The sequence below is a fragment of the Oncorhynchus mykiss genome, chromosome 12, assembly GCF_057628025.1.
Source record: "Oncorhynchus mykiss isolate SJ-2025 chromosome 12, ASM5762802v1, whole genome shotgun sequence".
NCBI lineage: Eukaryota > Metazoa > Chordata > Actinopteri > Salmoniformes > Salmonidae > Oncorhynchus > Oncorhynchus mykiss.
This window is the reverse complement of record NC_143033.1, coordinates 93,278,629-93,299,541: the sequence shown is the minus strand read 5'-3', so window position 1 is coordinate 93,299,541 and position 20,913 is coordinate 93,278,629. Positions and strand designations below refer to the sequence as shown.

General features: G+C 44.2%; 1 protein-coding gene across 1 annotated transcript in view; it reads left to right on the top strand.

Annotated features, from left to right (window-relative positions):
• The window catches only part of LOC110486921 (Na(+)/H(+) exchange regulatory cofactor NHE-RF2), a 61,331-nt gene extending 57,835 nt beyond the window's left edge, over positions 1-3,496 (top strand). The window contains exon 6 of the mRNA XM_090194174.1: positions 178-3,496. Within this exon, the coding sequence (XP_090050300.1) occupies positions 178-345 (168 nt within the window). The 3' untranslated portion in view covers positions 346-3,496. The remainder of the gene's footprint in view (positions 1-177) is intronic.
• The last annotated feature ends 17,417 nt before the right edge of the window (positions 3,497-20,913 follow it).

Below are 20,913 nucleotides of genomic sequence, written 5' to 3'. Positions count from 1 at the left end.
ACACATTTGACCAATTCCAAATCATTGAGCAAATTAGAAGAATTGGAATTCCTGTTTACTTCCTGAATTGACTGAATTGAAATTGAATTGACCTCAACCCTGCCATGCGTGTGATTGTCATCCACACTATAACTACCAAGTAGTCTCTGATCTGATCTGATCTGTCTGTGTATCTAGCTGGGAGAGGACGAGGCGAGCCGTCTGATGGACCCGTTTGCTGAGATCGGCCTGCTCCTGAGTCCCACAGCGGCTGAGGCCAAAGAGAAGGCCCACGCCAAGAGAGCCAAGAAGAGAGCCCCTCAGATGGACTGGGACAAAAAACACCAGCTCTTCAGCAACTTCTGAACTTTTCTGCCACCCAATGAGAGAAGCAGAAAGACTGTCGAATTTGACATTTCTGAAACTTACCTTCAACATTCCTACCCGTTACCAACAGAAGAGAATATGCAGATAGAATGTTGTTCTTTGAACGTTGGCCATCCAACACCCACTCCCCCCTGCTTCCAAAATGGACTGGATGGAATGATGGACATCTCATCCTTTACCCCTCCTTCAATCCTCCCTTCTTCCACCCTTCTCTATACCCTCATCCCACCCAGAGAGAGCTTGTCTTCTGGACTGGACTGGAATAAGAGACTCAAGATTACCAGCTTCTTCTGAATCCTCCCGTCATCATCAGTCTTTCCCTAAACCATCCAATGTCCTTCCTCTTCTACCACTAACTCCCACCTCCTCTGAGGACTGCTCTGGAGAGAGGAGGCACTTATTTTTGTATTCAGAAAGTAGAAAAGCACCATGATAGGTGTTAGCCAGCCCAGCTATAAGGAGTATGGGGAATATGGACTATGTGAGATGTTTGTGAACACTGTGACCTGATCTTAAACATTGGGGTTTGTTTTGACCCTGTAAGAGAAGGAACGTACGCCCAAAGATGGATAAAACTCTTCCTCCCATGATCCTCCTGTGATTTTATTGTGTGATCGATGCGCCTCAGACTTCACGGATTCACTCACCAGGAAAAGCACAAACTGGAGGCTGAATAGCATTGCTTCTGTATCATCTCTGTTTGTATTTGTATCAAAGCATCTGTTTTCTCACAATGTCATAACATTTCCACTTTGCTCCCTATGTTGGATATGAACTGGTATTCATAGATGGTGTAAACAATGCATAGACAATCAAAAGCCTTACTCCACCCATCCCTCCCTCTCAATATGATAGCATTTAAGATACATGCATTTAGTCAATGTATGCGTGCACACACACACAAGCCCCCTATGATTCTCTAGCCTATAGGCCTGCTTCACTCATTCTAAGGCAGTTTTAGTTTATTTAAGGGACCCTTATCTTTATGACATCAATGACATCCTCTCCACCATTTCATATCCCAATGTCCCCGACATAGAAATAGAATTACTAGAATGGGAATTCCTCAATCAAGTTAAGAGTGAATAGATCAAGCGTTGAGTGTTTTTTACACTGCCTGTCTAGTACACCAGGGGGTGCTAATAAGACACACAGCAACATGAAGCCACTCCAGTACACTGCTCAGAGATGTATGAGGATTGGGACATGAAAGTACCATAGCAGGAGAAGATAGTCTGGGGATGATATGACCACTTTAAAGATGTATGAGATCTATGTAACACCTTGTAACATTTACATAAAGCCTGCAGGTATGTGTTATTACTAGTTATGAGTATCTATCATGCTTTACCTGTTATAAGCAAATATAATGCTATATTACTTGCTATGAGCATGTATAATGCTATATTACTTGTTATGAGCATCTATGTTTTATTACTTGCTATGAGCATTGATAATGCTGTATTACTTGTTATGAGCATCTATAATGCTGCATTACTTGTTATGAACATCATCTATGAGCCGAACACCTTTATATGAAAAAGTATAGATACAAATAATGTATGAAATAACAAGATGGATATTGTACGGGATTGAAAGTGAGCCCAGCGTATCAAAGAAAGCTTACATCATTCAGTGTTGATGTGATGTTGTGGTAATGTTCTGCTCATGTTGTGGTACAGTGATGACAGACTGACATAGTGCTTGTATCAGCTACTCCAGACTGGGCTGTCTTTCTGTTTCACTTCAGAAGGGAAGGACACAGTTATTTTTGTACAACATGCCTGAATGCTGTGGATTGTGGATCGGCTGTGGTATCAGGGGCTTTGGTATGTGAGTATAGCCTGGTCGCAGATCTATTTGTGCGATATTGCCAACTCCTATGGTTATTATCAAGAGGCGTCACACAACAATAGCCATAGGAGTTGGTAAGACAGCACAAACTGATCTCGGACCAGGCTATTCTGAGCTATGGGGCTAGGGGCTCTGATCAGTGGGCCTGCCCAGTGGGGGCTGTGGTGGTGGGGTGGTGGGGCAGTGGGGTGTGTGGGAGAGGCCTATCCTGGAGGTCAGACTCAGAGATGCTCTAATGAATGAGACCAGGGGAGCCACAGGATTTACAGGAGATTAGTCCTAGCATAGGATAGCATAGGGACAGCTGTCCTGCACACAGACACACCCCAGACCAAACCACTGTCACGCCTCATAGGGGGGTGAAGGTTATCTTACTGTGTGTGTGTCATCCACTGTTACGGATAATAATCTCAGGTCCCCCCGGTCGTTCATATTGTGGTAGGATCTACACAAAGAGAACACACCCCAGACCAAACCACTGCTACATCTCATACGGGGGTGAAGGGAGATAGAAGGGAAAGTTTGTCTCTGTGTCATCCATTGTTACTATTCACCCAGGGTCCGTATAGTGCTGATCTAGGATCAGTTTTGCCTTTTAGATCATAATTAATAAGATTATATGGACAGGAGGGACCTGATACTAGTTCAGCACTCCTACTCTGAGACGCTTTCTGAATACGGGCCCAGGTCCCCCCTGGAGGTTCATATTGTGGTAGGGACTGAAATGCGGGTCCCTGGTTGGGCTCGGTCTGAGGTACAGGCCCAGGGTCAGCTGTGCTATGCGGCGCCGACACCACACTTAGGACGGAGAGAAATGTCTGATCTGTTTTCATATATTGCACAATTTATTTTTGTTAATATGCATATTGTCATTACTATTACTCATAATAGTACAGATAAAACAGTTTTTATTTCTCTGGTTTCCATTTGTGATCTAGCACCAATGTGTTTGCATAAGGGTTTTTACTATTGGTCCATATGATAAGCTGACCGTTAAACCCTGAGCAGAATGGTATATGACCCATGTATATTGACATTTTAGTCATTTGGCAGACGCTGTTATCCAAAGCGGCTTAAAGGAGCAATTTGGGGTTAAGTGCCTTGCTCAAAAGTTTGTTGACAGATTTTTCACCTAGTTGGTTTGGAGATTCCAACCAGTGACCTATCGGTTACTGGCCCAATGCTCTTAACCACTAGGCTACCTGCCTCCCTACAGTATATATACGGCAGGTTGTATTTTTTCAATAAAGTGTGACAATCTCCTTCTGGTCTATATGACATCATCTCAGTGTCATCCCTTCTTCTTCTGTAAGTCTGTTGTCTTGTCTCTGATACTAGTGGGGGAGGGGGGGGTCATCTGTTCAATGAGCTAATCTTCCCACAGCTGTGATCCAGGAGTTCTCAGAGATACTCCTCCTCTTCTTTCTCAAGGTCTATCGCCCTCCCTCACTATTGTCCAGGTCCTCCTCCTTGCTTGCGCTCTCTATCTCTCTCTCTCTCTCTCTTCCCCCCTCGATCCCTAAGGATTATGTGAGTGTTGGCATACAGTTTCACTCTGTTTCAAGAATTCTCTCGTGCCTCCAGCTGCCATGAGTACTCAGGCCCGTTAAAGGTCACGCAGAGGTCCAGAGTGTGTGTGTGTGTCTGTCTTGTTCCGCCGGTTGGGTTTCTTCACGTTGACATCCGTTTGCGCCAAACCCGGCGAGATTGACATTTCTTTTTTTTTTTACCACTTTTTCTCCCCAATTTCGTGGGATCCAATTGTTAGTAGTTACTATCTTGTCTCATCGCTATAACTCCCGTACGGGCTCGGGAGAGACGAAGGTTGAAAGCCATGCGTGAGATTGACATTTCTACGTTATATAGGCTGCGCATCAGCCGCCTTCCTTCCGACCGGAGGACTTGCTTACTCCCCACAATGCAACACACTTGTGGTATTCAAAGTTCCCATACAACTCCTCATATCTAGCTTTAACCCACCCTTAGTTGAATGAGACGATGTTTGGCGTAATCAGCAGACTTCCCTACTAACGGGCCCTTCGGTACGCTCCATATCGGTGATGGAAGGCGGGGTACACTGTACTTCCTTGGAGCTAACCGCGTTTGAGACGGTGTACGGCGGCCAGGAGCAAAAACTCCCTATTAGTCGGGCCCAATGGAGAAACCCTGGGAGGACCAGGCTCCTTGGAGTGGCCATTCCTCTGAGGCTGTACTGAGTCAAGATAAGAAGATTTCACCAGTGGAACCCAACCCACTGGCGGCACCTTTTTTCGGCTGTCAGGAGGTGCATCCTGTGTTCCATAGCTCACGTTGTGACCTGCTTCACTTAGTTATCCGCTCAAGGTCGCACTTAATTGGGCATATATCTGTGTGGGTGTGGTCAGTCAAGTGTGAAAGAGTCTCATTATAGAATGTGTGTCCTTTGTCTGCTACGGTTCTTCAGCAGGCTGGCATTGAGCTTCCCAGCCTGTTTGTCCCAGACTCAGCAGTCTGGCATTCAGAGCTTCCCAGTCTGTTTGTCCCAGACTCAGCAGTCTGGCATTCAGAGCTTCCCAGCCTGTTTGTCCCAGACTCAGCAGTCTGGCATTCAGAGCTTCCCAGTCTGTTTGTCCCAGACTCAGCAGTCTGGCATTCAGAGCTTCCCAGCCTGTTTGTACTAAACTCAGCAGTCTGGCATTCAGAGCTTCCCAGTCTGTTTGTACTAAACTCAGCAGTCTGGCATTCAGAGCTTCCCAGTCTGTTTGTCCTAGACTCAGCAGTCTGGCATACAGAGCTTCCCAGTCTGTTTGTCCTAGACTCAGCAGTCTGGCATTCAAGCTTCCCAGTCTGTTTGTACTAGACTCAGCAGACTGGCATTCAGAGCTCCCCAGCCTGTTTGTCCTAGACTCAGCAGTCTGGCATTGAGCTTCCCAGCCTGTTTGTACTAGACTCAGCAGACTGGCATTCAGAGCTTCCCAGCCTGTTTGTACTAGACTCAACAATCTGGCATTGAGCTTCCCAGCCTGTTTGTACTAGACTCAGCAGTCTGGTTTTCAGAGCTTCCCAGCCTGTTTGTACCAGACTCAGCAGTCTGGTTTTCAGAGCTTCCCAGCCTGTTTGTACTAGACTCAGCAGTCTGGTTTTCAGAGCTTCCCAGCCTGTTTGTACTAGACTCAGCAGTCTGGTTTTCAGAGCTTCCCAGCCTGTTTGTACTAGACTCAGCAGAGACACTGACTGGTGCCTAGTGTCTGTGTGTCCTCCTACGCTTTCCCAGAAAGCCAGTCATGCATAGGTCAGAGGTCTGCGACTGGTCAAGTTAACGGTCAGACAGTGAGAACACAGTGATGACATGGTTACATGGGTCGTATTCATTAGGGCACACAGTAGCAGAATATTTTGAAATGGTCATTTAGCAGACACGCTTATCCAGAGTGACTTACAGAAGCAATTAGAGTTAAGTGCCTTGCTCAAGGGCACATCAACAGATTTTTCACCTAGTCGTCTCTGGTATTCGAACCAGCGACCTTTTGGTTAATTGCCCAGTGCTCTTAACCGCTGGGTTACCTGCTGCCCCTCCATTTGGTGCCTAGTGAATACGGACGGCCCTGTTGTGGGAACACAGTGATGACATGTACACATACCTATTGTGTCATTGTTGAGGCTGTGTCTGAAGTGGAGGTGGTGAGGTCTTTCCAGAGTCAGGTCAACAAATAGACAAGACGTGGGCTGTCTAAGAGATTACTAAAATGTTATGTTGACTTTGTAAATCCTAATCTCAAGAAATAGGCAGCATTTTCAAAACATCCCTATATCAGCAGAACCATCGGAGTTACAGACATTGAAACCACCAGAAATCACTAAAAGACTTTCTCTGGCCACATACAACTGTACACTAACTGTAAAACTGTAAAAACTCAAAATAACTGTACAGTAACACTCAGAAAGACAACAATACACATTCAGTTAGCTAGGTGGAGCAACGGCAACAGTGCAAACTAGGCTGTGTGTGTGTGTGTGTGTACACACATGCATGCTTGCCTTGTCTGCCAACATGTATGTTTGTGTGTGTGTGTGTGTGTGTGTGGAGCCCGGTACACCCAGTGCCATACCTGGTCTTTGTGGTAATGTGATGCCACACGAGGACAAATTAAGCCCCCCAGAGGCGCTGGTGGAGACTGACTACGTTCTAGATGTGAAGCCAGGCAACATCAAAGGATGGACAAGTTCAAAGCAGGCAGCAATTTATCAGAGCAGTAAAAACGGATAAAGGATCCACAGGTGATCATTTCTATTCAGTCTGTCTATACAGGCATGTTTAGCCTCTCCTATTCAGTCTGTCCTTGTCTATGCAGGCATGTTTAAACTCTCATTGTTGTTGGGTTTGATGGGGTATTGCGCTCTCTTTCCCTGTGTCTGTCTGTCTTTTTCTTTCTCTCTCTGCCTCTGTGCTCTCACGCACTCGCTCTCTCTCTCTCTTCAAGAACATCACTCTCCCGACTTCCTCACTCTTTGCCTCTCTCTATTTCTCTCTCTCCCCCATTCCTCCATTTATCCCTCCCTTCCTCCCTCCCTTCCTCTCCTGCCCTGCCCAGGTTGGAGTAGGGCCCCAGTAGGGCAGCTGTGCCCAAGAGGAGAAACCGGAGCCGAGCCACGGAAGCACACGGGTAGAGGAGGGGGAGAGTAAGGGGGGAAGAGGAGGCGGGAGTCTCCGTAGCCATGGTGACTGTGTGTTTTTGTTAGCGGCGCGTGAGTCAGCCGAGCGATGAGTCACAGTCAGGAGGAAACACACACAGAGGCACTACAGACACACTCACATGCACTCCCACTCACTGTGGAGCCAAACAAGGACAACTACACTAACATGCACACAGAGAGAATAGAAGGAGAGAGAGGAGAGTAGAGAAGGAGAAAGGAGCATGAATGAAGAGAAGGAGAGGGAATAAGTCAATCTGACTATGAAAAAGAAAGAGAAGCGCTGAATGATTAAAAATAGAGAGACATGCAGAGAAAAATACAAAATAAGGGAGTAGAGAGAAGAGAGAGAGTGGAACCACAAGCAGACAAATGTGGATGGAAGGAGGAGAGGGAGAGGTTGGAAGAGGGCACATACCTCTTCCCAGGGGCACACTTTATGAGGGAGTCAGGGCGGAAATGAACACACCCTGTTAGTGCACACCTTGGCTTAGCTGACTAATCCTACAGTTGACTTAGGCAGTGATTCCCAACTCCAGTCCTCCAGTACCCCCAACAGTGCACATTTGTTTGTAGCCTCAGACAAGCACACCTGATCCATCTTGTCAACTAATCATCAAGCCCTCAACGAGTTGAATCAGGTGAGTTTGTCCGAGGCTACAACAAAAATATGTACTGTTGGGGATACTGGAGGACTGGAGTTGGGAAACGCTGCCTTTAGGGATTGTCCTATATGCCTACACATATACAGTTCCCTCCTGAATTATTGGCACCCTAGGTAAATATTAACAAAAATGGCTGTGAAAAAATGTCATTGTTGTTTGTCAGCTTGATCTTACACTCAAAATATAATATGCATCTAACCTTTGCTTAAAGAAAAAAACATATATATATATTTTTAAACTTTATTCAAAAACATGCATGTCACAGTTACTGACACCCCTAGAAATGATTATGAACCAAATCTAATTGATGTATATTCCGATTAAGATTTTACTTTTTAAAGTTTATCTGATTCTATGGGAACTCTCAAGTGGTCATCCATGACTTCCTGTTTCACTGGGGAATAAATATGCGGTGACACACAGAGTAAACTCCCTTAGTCATCCTTCAACATTGGAAAGGCCAGAGAACACACAAATAAAATTATACAAAAGGTTGCTGACCTTCACAAATCAGGCAATGCCTATAAAAAGATAGCTACACACCTGAAAATACCCATCTCCACTATTAGGGCAATAATGAAGAAATGTTAAACAACTGGAGCTGTGATGAACCTGCCTGGAAGAGAACACAAGTGTGTTTTGCCAACACGAACAGTGAGAAGGATGGTTCATATTTGGAGAATTGCAGAAGTTGGTTACATCTTGGGGTCACCAAGTCTCCAAAACTACAATTAGACGCCACCTCCATGCCACCAAGTTATTTGGAAGGGTTGTCAGAAGAAAGCCTCTGCTGTCACCAAACCACAAGCGTAAGCGCCTGGAGTTTGTTAAATGTCATTGGAACTTTGATTGGAACCAGGTTCTATGGTCTGATGAGACTACAATAGAGCGTTTTGGCAACAAACACCAGAGGTGGGTTTGGTGTAAAAAAAGATCCATGGTCATGCAGCAAAGAACCTAGTCCCCACTGTGAAGTATTGGGGTGGATAAGTGATGTTGTGGGGCTGTTTTACTTCCAAAGGCCCTGGAAACCTTGTTAGGATACCTGGCATCATGGACTCTTCAAGTACCAGGAGATTTTAGACCAAAACCTGTCTGCCTCTACCAGGAGGCTAAAACTGTGTCGTCGCTGGATCTTCCAGCAGGACAACGATCCAACACATACCTCCAAATCCACATTAAAATGGTTCACTGACCATAGAATCAAGATTTTGCAATGCCAGCCCAGTCCCCTGTTCTAAACCCCATTGAAAACCTGTGGGGGGTGAGCTGAAGAGGAGAGTCCACAAGCAAGGACCAAGGACTCTGAATGATCTGGAGAGTTACTGTATGGAGAGATGGTCTCAAATACCTTCCTATGTGTTCTCCCACCTCATCTAACATTATAGGAGACGACTCAGAGCTGTTATCTTGGCAGAGGGAGGGTGTGTTCTCCCACCTCATCTAACATTATAGGAGATGACTCAGAGCTGTTATCTTGGCAGAGGGAGGGTGTGTTCTCCCAACTCATCTAACATTATAGGAGATGACTCAGAGCTGTTATCTTGGCAGAGGGAGGGTGTGTTCTCCCACCTCATCTAACATTATAGGAAATGACTCAGAGCTGTTATCTTGGCAGAGGGAGGGTGTGTTCTCCCACCCCATCTAACATTATAGGAGACGACTCAGAACTGTTATCTTGGCAAAGGGAGGGTGTGTTCTCCCACCTCATCTAACATTATAGGAGATGACTCAGAGCTGTTATCTTGGCAGAGGGAGGGTGTGTTCTCCCACCTCATCTAACATTATAGGAGACAACTCAGAACTGTTATCTTGGCAGAGGGAGGGTGTGTTCTCCCACCCCATCTAACATTATAGGAGACGACTCAGAACTGTTATCTTGGCAGAGGGAGGGTGTGTTCTCCCACCTCATCTAACGTTATAGGAGATGACTCAGAACTGTTATCTTAGCAGAGGGAGGGTGTGTTCTCCCACCTCATCTAACGTTATAGGAGATGACTCAGAACTGTTATCTTAGCAGAGGGAGGGTGTGTTCTCCCACCCCATCTAACGTTATAGGAGATGATTCAGAACTGTTATCTTAGCAGAGGGAGGGTGTGTTCTCCCACCTCATCTAACATTATAGGAGATTATTCAGAGCTGTTATCTTGGCAGAGGGAGGGTGTGTTCTCCCACCTCATCTAACCTTATAGGAGATGATTCAGAACTGTTATCTTGGCAGAGGGAGGGTGTTTTTTCCCACCCCATCTAACATTATAGGAAATGACTCAGAGCTGTTATCTTGGCAGAGGGAGGGTGTGTTCTCCCACCTCATCTAACATTAGAGGAGATGATTCAGAACTGTTATCTTGGCAGAGGGAGGGTGTGTTCTCCCACCTCATCTAACATTAGAGGAGATGATTCAGAACTGTTCTCTTGGCAGAGGGAGGGTGTGTTCTCCCACCTCATCTAACATTAGAGGAGATGATTCAGAACTGTTCTCTTGGCAGAGGGAGGGTTCACAGTACTACATGTACTAAAAGCAGGGGTGGTAATCATTGTGACATTTGTTTTCAAATAAAATAATGATTTTTTAAACTAAATTAAAGGTTCAATGCAAATTATATTTTGAGTTTAAGATCAACCTGATAAACAACAATTACATGTATTTTTTCACAGTGTTTTTTGTTCATATTTACCTATCCTAATCTCTATAATAGAGTGGTATCTGCTTTTGTAATCATATAGGCAGTGTTTCATCCTAGTTAGGGATAGTCCTACACCTACACACCAAGAGATGAACACCATCATCTCTATAACAGACAGGTTTCTGCTTTTATCCTATAGACCCATCAAACTCAACTCTGGACCTCCAAGGCAGTTACACTCCTTATTTTCATTGTTCCCCTCTAATCAGGGACTGATTTAGACCTGGGACACCAGGTGTGTGCAATTAATTATCAGGTAGAACAGGAAACCAGACGGCTCCAGCCCTCATAGTTAAGAGTTGAATGCCATTGCTGTATAGACAGTGCTTCATCATATAGACAGTGCCACGCCTACACACCTATACAGAGATGTACACCATAATCTATGTAATAGATCTTTTAAACGTTCTACTCTATGAAGGGCTGTGTGGTAAGAGTGGTAGAGTTAAAGAGAGGCATTAGACACTGTCATTTTTATATCCTTGGTTCTTTTTGGATGTGTTTCTTTTCCCACGGCGTGTTGTTTGAGCAGAGGAGCCCGGCGCGCGCACACACACACACACACACACACACATAAACATCATCATCTCTTGTGTTTATTCTGAAGGGCTTGTGTAGGCTGAGGTTTATACATAAGGCCTATGGAGAGCAGAGCTGGCCCGGCGAGACAGAGTTGAATGTGTGTTTTGGCTGCTGTACCTCTGGAAGAGTGGCTCAGTACATACATCTCAGGGGGAAAGAGAGTGTTTCACATGTCTATGAGAGAGAGTGGAGATTGTGATGGAGGCCACACGGTACTACCATTTAATACATTTCATCTATTATACACACACAGTACATTAGCCCCTAGGCTTGGGAAGTATACCGTATATACCGTATACAGGGGTATTTTGAATTTCAGACAGTATGATTTTAAGTACTGATTTCTTTTCACAAAAATGTAATTGAGCCACATGGTATGTTAGTTTACAAAGAGCACATGGTATGTTAGTTTACAAAGAGCACACGGTATGTTAGTTTACAAAGAGCACATGGTATGTTTACAAAGAGCACATGGTATGTTAGTTTACAAAGAGCACACGGTATGTTAGTTTACAAAGAGCACATGGTATGTTAGTTTACAAAGAGCACATGGTATGTTAGTTTACAAAGAGCACACGGTATGTTAGTTTACAAAGAGCACATGGTATGTTAGTTTACAAAGAGCACATGGTATGTTAGTTTACAAAGAGCACATGGTATGTTAGTTTACAAAGAGCACACGGTATGTTAGTTTACAAAGAGCACATGGTATGTTAGTTTACAAAGAGCACATGGTGTTAGTTTACAAAGAGCACATGGTATGTTAGTTTACAAAGAGCACATGGTATGTTAGTTTACAAAGAGCACATGGTATGTTAGTTTACAAAGAGCACATGGTATGTTAGTTTACAAAGAGCACATGGTATGTTAGTTTACAAAGAGCACATGGTATGTTAGTTTACAAAGAGCACACGGTATGTTAGTTTACAAAGAGCACATGGTATGTTAGTTTACAAAGAGCACATGGTATGTTAGTTTACAAAGAGCACATGGTATGTTCGTTTACAAAGAGCACATGGCATGTTAGTTTACAAAGAGCACATGGTATGTTAGTTTACAAAGAGCACATGGTATGTTAGTTTACAAAGAGCACATGGTATGTTAGTTTACAAAGAGCACATGGTATGTTAGTTTACAAAGAGCACATGGTATGTTAGTTTACAAAGAGCACATGGCATGTTAGTTTACAAAGAGCACATGGTATGTTAGTTTACAAAGAGCACATGGTATGTTAGTTTACAAAGAGCACATGGTATGTTAGTTTACAAAGAGCACATGGTATGTTAGTTTACAAAGAGCACATGGTATGTTAGTTTACAAAGAGCACATGGTATGTTAGTTTACAAGGAGCACATGGAGCAAACGGACTGATGATCCCCCGTTGAGCAGCAGAAAGTTGATCAAGTTACACGTGAGATTCTCTTGTAATGTTTGCCAGCTAACTACAGAGCCTTCAGAAAGTATTCACTCCTCTTAACTTTTACCACATGTTGTTGTGTTACAGTCTGAATTTAAAATAGATTCAGTTGAGATGCTGTGTCACTGGCCTACACAAAATACCCCATAATATCAAAGTGGAATTATGTTTTTTACAAATTATTTTAATATGAAAAGCTGAAATGCCTAACTAAGTTCAGGAAAAAAGAATGTGCTTAACAAGTCACATAAGTTGCATGGACTCTCTGTGTGCAATAGTAGTGTTTAACATGATGTTTGAATGACTACCTCATCTCTGTACCCCACACATACAATTATCTGTAAGGTCCCTCAGTCGAGCAGTGAATTTCAAACACAGATTCCACAACCACAAAGACCAGGGATGTTTTCCAATGCCTTGTGAAGAAGGGCACCTATTGGTAGATGGGTAATGTTTTCCAATGCCTCGTGAAGAAGGGCACCTATTGGTAGATGGGTAATGTTTTCCAATGCCTCGTGAAGAAGGGCACCTATTGGTAGATGGGTAATGTTTTCCAATGCCTCGTGAAGAAGGGCACCTATTGGTAGATGGGTAATGTTTTCCAATGCCTCGTGAAGAAGGGCACCTATTGGTAGATGGGTAATGTTTTCCAATGCCTCGTGAAGAAGGGCACCTATTGGTAGATGGGTAATGTTTTCCAATGCCTCGTGAAGAAGGGCACCTATTGGTAGATGGGTAATGTTTTCCAATGCCTCGTGAAGAAGGGCACCTATTGGTAGATGGGTAATGTTTTCCAATGCCTCGTGAAGAAGGGCACCTATTGGTAGATGGGTAATGTTTTCCAATGCCTCGTGAAGAAGGGCACCTATTGGTAGATGGGTAATGTTTTCCAATGCCTCGTGAAGAAGGGCACCTATTGGTAGATGGGTAATGTTTTCCAATGCCTCGTGAAGAAGGGCACCTATTGGTAGATGGGTAATGTTTTCCAATGCCTCGTGAAGAAGGGCACCTATTGGTAGATGGGTAATGTTTTCCAATGCCTCGTGAAGAAGGGCACCTATTGGTAGATGGGTAATGTTTTCCAATGCCTCGTGAAGAAGGGCACCTATTGGTAGATGGGTAATGTTTTCCAATGCCTCGTGAAGAAGGGCACCTATTGGTAGATGGGTAATGTTTTCCAATGCCTCGTGAAGAAGGGCACCTATTGGTAGATGGGTAATGTTTTCCAATGCCTCGTGAAGAAGGGCACCTATTGGTAGATGGGTAATGTTTTCCAATGCCTCGTGAAGAAGGGCACCTATTGGTAGATGGGTAATGTTTTCCAATGCCTCGTGAAGAAGGGCACCTATTGGTAGATGGGTAATGTTTTCCAATGCCTCGTGAAGAAGGGCACCTATTGGTAGATGGGTAATGTTTTCCAATGCCTCGTGAAGAAGGGCACCTATTGGTAGATGGGTAATGTTTTCCAATGCCTCGTGAAGAAGGGCACCTATTGGTAGATGGGTAATGTTTTCCAATGCCTCGTGAAGAAGGGCACCTATTGGTAGATGGGTAATGTTTTCCAATGCCTCGTGAAGAAGGGCACCTATTGGTAGATGGGTAATGTTTTCCAATGCCTCGTGAAGAAGGGCACCTATTGGTAGATGGGTAATGTTTTCCAATGCCTCGTGAAGAAGGGCACCTATTGGTAGATGGGTAATGTTTTCCAATGCCTCGTGAAGAAGGGCACCTATTGGTAGATGGGTAAAACAAAACAAAAACAGACATTGAATATTCCTTTGAGCATGTTGAAGTTATTAATGACACTTTGGATGGTGTAGTACTACACCCAGTCACTACAAAGATGCAGGCAGATACAGAAAGAAAAGTAGGAAGCCTGTAAAGAATCAAAATATTCCAGAACATGCATTGGAATAAGGCACTAAAGTAAAACTGAAAAAAATGTGGCAAAGTAATTCACTTTAAGTCCCCCTTTGTTTTTACACTGCTGCTACTCGCTGTTTATTATCTATGCATAGTCACCTTACCCATACCTACATGTACAAATGACCTTGACTAACCTGTAACCCCACACATTGCTGCTACTCGCTGTTTATTATCTATGCATAGTCACCTTACCCATACCTACATGTACAAATGACCTTGACTAACCTGTAACCCCACACATTGCTGCTACTCGCTGTTTATTATCTATGCATAGTCACCTTACCCATACCTACATGTACAAATGACCTTGACTAACCTGTAACCACCCACATTGCTGCTACTCGCTGTTTATTATCTATGCATAGTCACCTTACCCATACCTACATGTACAAATGACCTTGACTAACCTGTAACCCCACACATTGCTGCTACTCGCTGTTTATTATCTATGCATAGTCACCTTACCCATACCTACATGTACAAATGACCTTGACTAACCTGTAACCCCACACATTGCTGCTACTCGCTGTTTATTATCTATGCATAGTCACCTTACCCATACCTACATGTACAAATGACCTTGACTAACCTGTAACCCCACACATTGCTGCTACTCGCTGTTTATTATCTATGCATAGTCACCTTACCCATACCTACATGTACAAATGACCTTGACTAACCTGTAACCCCGCACATTGACTCGGTACCAGTACCCCCAGTATTTCCTTTTTTATTATTATTTTTTTACTGTAGTTTATTTAGTAAATATTTTCTTAACTCTATTTTCTTAAAACTGCATTGTTGGTTAAGGGCTTGTAAGTAAGCATTTCACAGTATTGTGAAAAAAACATTTGATTTGATTTGAATACAAATCATTATTTTTGGGTCAAATCAAACTCAACACATCATACTTGCATCATGTTATGGGTATGTTTGTCATCAGCAAGGACTAGTGAGTTTTTTAGGATAAAAATAAAATGAATATAGAGCTAAGCACCGGCAAAATCCTAAAGAAAAACCTGGTTAAGTCTGCTTTCCAACAGACATTGGGAGACAAATTCACCTTTCAGCAGGACAATCATCTAAAACACAAGGCCAAATATTGCTTACCAAGATGACATTGAATGTTCCTGAGTAAACTAGTTACTGTTTTGACTTAAATTGTCTTGAAAATCTGTGACAAGGCTTGAAAAGGGCTGTCTAGCAACGATAAACAAATAAACTTGACAGAGCTTGAATACTTTTTAAAATAATAATGAGCAAATAATATATACAATCCAGGTGTGCAAAGCTCTTAGGGAATTACCCAGAAAGGCTCACAGCTGTAATCCCTGCCAAAGGTGATTCTAACATTCTAACTCAGGGGTGTGAATAGTTATGTAAATGAGATATTTTGTATTTCATTATCAATACATTTTCAAAAATGTCTAAAAACATGTTCACGCATTTTGTGTAGATGGGTGAAAAAAAGTGTTTTATCCATTTTGATATCAGGCTGTAAAATAAAATAAAAATGGATTAAGTCAAGGCTTATGAATACTTTATGAAGGCACTGTATCTTAGTTAACTATCTAAGATGTACCAAATACATTTTCTCCAGCTCAGGGCTCCAGCTATGCATTTGGTTTGCTAACTTGCTCGCTATAGGTGGCTAGCTTGCAAGATCAAGCTTCTTGTTTACAGCAGAGACAATCAATCCCTTGCAGGATCAGGTGTGAGTAGCCTTTTGAGATACTGTAGTTGTAACTTTATGAGCTGGGTTGTCTATCCATGTATTAAATCAAATCAAATCAAATGTTTATTTATATAGCCCTTCATACATCAGCTGATATCTCAAAGTGCTGTACAGAAACCCAGCCTAAAACCCAAAACAGCAAGCAATGCAGGTGTAGAAGCACGGTGGCTAGGAACAACTCCCTAGAAAGGCCAAAACCTAGGAAGAAACCTAGAGAGGAACCAGGCTATGTGGGGTGGCCAGTCCTCTTCTGGCTGTGCCGGGTGGAGATTATAACAGAACATGGCCAAGATGTTCAAATGTTCATAAATGACCAGCATGGTCAAATAATAATAATCACAGGCAGAACAGTTGAAACTGGAGCAGCAGCACGGCCAGGTGGACTGGGGACAGCAAGGAGTCATCATGTCAGGTAGTCCTGAGGCATGGTCCTATGTATTTAGTTCATGTCTGCTTGCGCTAGTTAGCATTTAGCTAGCGTCATCTATAGCAATTCACTAGTAATTTGATAGCATTTGTTAGCATAAAAAAAACGTTTGGAAAGAAATAGAGCCCATTTTTATGTTTGGAAAGAAATGGTGCCCCTTGTGTGCACTGCCGGTAATACTGTATACCACAGTATGGTACAGGAATGGTATGGAAATCTGGATACTGCTCAGCCCTAGTAAGCCCTGCTCTGTTCTGTCCTGTTCCCTCCAGTGACATACATCTCCTGTTTTTACACTATCATAAAAGCAGTGATACACTCAAGTACTCAACACTGAACATCATACATTTTTTCTCAGAGTGGCCCCGACTCCCCAACTGATGCTAAGATATGCTATACAACTGCTTTGCAGGACAGCCAATGAGATAGCAAGCTATAAGTCTTTACTATTTTCTGACCATGTGACCTGACCACCAAAAACTCCTATTAAGGCCCTATAAATAGTCTTCTAGCCCAGTCAGTATGGCATCGACAAGATGGCATTACATGTTCTACCGTATGGTCCATTAGATCAGAAGGCTAATTGAAATGTAAATATGTCATACAGAGTGTGCAACTGTTTGTTCTGTGTGGCCTGCCATCCATCTGTTGTATGTCATGGTAATGGTAAATCAGACAACTCTATTAATATGGGGTTGTCCATGCAGGACTGACATTGTTACAACGAAGACTTCTGACTGGAGTGGGAGGTCAGTGGGCAATGAGGAATAATACATGGATTTTAACACAGAGAGAAGTGGGGGCGGAGCAAGAATGTGACAGAGATCATGAGAGAAAACATTGTGTGTGAGGGACTTAGAGAGATAAGTGCGTGTGCCTATTTACTTGCATAGATGCCTGCGTATGCGTGCGCCCGTTGTGTGGCACGCTCGTGTGTGTGTGTGTGATAGAGAGACCTTGCAAGAGCTATTTGATTAATGAACAAGAGGAAGTCACTGGACTTGTGTCATTACAGATGACCTCAGACAGTTGAATGGAGGAACAGAACACAGACTCCCCCCCCCCCCCCCCCCCCCCCCTTACCTCAACAGTTTACTCACGCCCACACAGTTTAACAATTAACTCAGTCAGTTCACTAGGATACCACTGCAATACATTCAATACAACACATTTCACTTCCTTCCTTTTCATTACCGTCACTGCTGTTTCACCACGGCTTGCAACACTCCAGTTGTGGGTTTGATTCTCGTAGGGTCATGGATATGGTTTCCACAAATAATAAAATACGTGTTGTTTGAAAAAAACATGAGAACTTTATATAAAGTCTTCAGCTAAATTACCATATCATCACCATCACTATCATGATCATCATTATAGTTGTCATTATCATCATCATTATCACCCTCTCTTCCCAGTGTTGTTCAGCTCTGCTGGAGTAGTCGACATAGAAATAGAATAAATAGACTAGACAGAGAATAGCTTCTCTGATCATTCCCAAAATGACCTCATCTCTGGAACATCCACACCACGGTGTTTCTATTAGTGAGCTGACATTAGTCTGTGCAGTGTTCATAACATGCAGTGTGTGTGTGTGTCTCGGGACTGGGTGGAAAAGCCTTTATCAGAGGGACATGAGTCAATATCATTTAATTACAGATATTAACTAAGTAGAGAAGGAGACAGAGAGAAGGTGAGGGATACATGAGAGAGGAGAGGGGGAGCAGGATAGAGAGAGAAAGAGAAATATAACAAAGGCGAGGAGAAAGAGGGAGGAAGGACAGAGAGAGGGGAGAGGGGGAGGCAGAGAGAGGAGGGAGAAGAAGTAGAGGGGGGAGGGGGAGGCAGAGAGAGGAGAGGGGGAAGAAGGAGAGAGGAGAGGGGAGAGGGAGAGTGGGAGGCAGAGAGAGGAGGGAGAAGAAGGAGGGAGGAGGGGGGGAGAAGGAGAGAGGAGAGGGGAGAGGGAGAGTCTGAGGCAGAGAGAGGAGGGAGAAGAAGGAGAGATGAGGGGGGGAAGAAGGAGAGAGGAGAGGGGAGAGGGAGAGTCGGAAGCAGAGAGTGGAGGTAGAAGAAGGAGAGGGGAGAGGGGAGAGGGAGAGTCGGAGGCAGAGAGAGGAGGGAGAAGAAGGAGAGAGGAGAGGGGGAGGCAGAGAGAGGAGAGGGGGAAGGAGGAGAGAGAAGAGGGGAGAAGGAAAGGAGGAGAGAGGAGAGGGGGAAGGAGGATGGAGGGGAAGAGATGAAAGGAGAGAGGGCAGAAGGATTGAGAGAGGGAGAGAAAAGGGGGACGAGGGAGAGAAAAGGGGGATAAGGGAGAGAAAATGGGAATGAGGGAGAGAAAAGGGGAATGAGGGAGAGAAAAGTGGTTATGGCAGGATATATTTAGCCAGTGAAGGGGTAGAGGGCGGTCTCTTCTCAAGGGGTTTTCCAGGGTATATTTAGGCTAGGCCTCCGCTAAAAGAGAAAGAAACGGAATGATGTGCTTACAGTACAGAAGGACCACCAGTCTGATGTAACACTGTGCAATAAGGGACACGCCCCACTTTTCATCAGGGACACATGCTTTTGCTAACAAGTTAACAACACAAGACAGATTTTAGACTGCCAAATAACACAAGGCAACTGTGGACCCCATTTTATTTCAATATTAAAACTGCTTGAGACTTTTCAACACGTCCACCGACACTCAACTCCCAGACACCACAAACGGAGTGGACAGGGGGTACCGTCAGGAGCCAGTCCACAAGTCTGTTTTCCCCACACAAATGTAGCTAACGTGGTGAAAATGAGAGTAAGACAGACACAGCTGAAAAGTCATGCTAATAATAATGAGGCCAAAACTGTGCGGTCTCAGTAGCGATAATAGCATGCGTACTGGCCGGGGAGCGGTGAGTGGAGAGCGAGCACCGAGCCGCAGTGACGTCATTGTGGTTCCACAGCACTTCCTGTCTCTGCTCTGCTGCAATGTTTGTGTGTCTTGTCTCCATGGCGACTGCCAACACATAAATACCAGAGCGAGAGTAGACAAAAAGAGGGAGAGAGAGAGAGGGGGAGAGAGAAATGAGAAAGAAAGAGGGGGAAAGAGGTAAAGAAAGAAAGTATGAGCGAAAGAGGGCGAGGGAGAGAGAAAGAAAGAGAGCAAGGGAGAGAATAGGAAAGAGTGTGAAGGGAGAGAAATAAAGTGAGTGAAAGAAACGAAAAGAGACAGAAAATGAGGACAACCTCATTACCTACAAAAGTCAAGTGGACCCAATCTGGCCCTCAGTGACTGTTTAACTGGACCCAATCTGGCCCTCAGTGACTGGCTAACTGGACTCAATCTGGCCCTCAGTGACTGGCTAACTAGACCCAATCTGGACCTCAGTGACTGGCTGAGTGGACCCAATCTGGACCTCAGTGACTGGCTGAGTGGACCCAATCTGTCCCTCAGTGACTGGCTGAGGGAGGCATGATGGTCTTGACTTTACTACCCTGCACTGAGCCTGGACAGCATTCTGTTGACGTAGTACCAAGAGAACAGAGACTGTGACCCCAAGTGCCCAGGTCTGGGTCTGTTCTGGGTCTGGTCTGGGTCTATACAGTGCCTTAGGAAAGTATTCAGACCTTTTGACTTTTTCCACATTTTGTTACGCTACAACCTTATTCTAAAAAAAATCCTCATCAATCTACACACAATACCCCATAATGACAAAGCAAAAACAGGTTTTTAGAAATTTGTGCTAATTTATTAAGAATAAAAAACTGAAATATCACATTTACATAAATATTTAGAACCTTTACGCTGTACTTTTTTGAAACACCTTTCGCAGCGATCACAACATCTCTCAACAAGTCTGGGCTCTGGCTGGGCCACTCAATGACATTCAGAGACTTGTCCCAAAGCCACTTCTGCATTGTCTTGGCTGTGTGCTTAGGGTCATTGTCCTGAAGGTGAACCTTCATCCCCATTCTGAGGTCCTGAGCGCTCTGGAGCAGGTTTTCGTCAAGAATCTCTCTGTACTTTTCCCGTTCATCTTTGCCTCGAAACTGACTAGTTTCCCAGTCCCTGCCGCTGAAAAACATCTCCACAGCATGATGCTGCCACCACCATGCTTCACCGTAGGGATGGTGTAAGGTTTCCTACAGACGTGATGCCTGGCATCCAGGCAAAATGGTTCAGTATTGGTTTCCTCAGACCAGAGAATCTTGTTTTCCATGGTTTGAGAGTCTATAGGTGCCTTTTGGCAAACTCCAAGCGGGCTGTCATGTGCCTTTTACTGAGGAGTGACTTCCGTCTGGCCACTCTACCATAAAGGCTTGATTGGTGGAGTGCTGCAGAGTTGGTTGTCCTTCTGGAAGGTTCTCCCATCTCCACAGAGGAACTCTGGAGCTCTGTTAAAGTGACCAAGGCCCTTCTCGCCCAATTGCTCAGTTTGGACGGGCGGCCAGCTCTAGGAAGAGTCTTGGTTGTTCCAAACTTCTTCCATTTAAGAATGATGGAGGCCACTGTGTGGGCTTTAGCCATTTAGTCCTCTGCATGACAACGGTAGTCAGAGGAAGTTGGTGAAAGCATGCATTCAGATCTGGGACCAGTCTAAGAAAACCTTCAG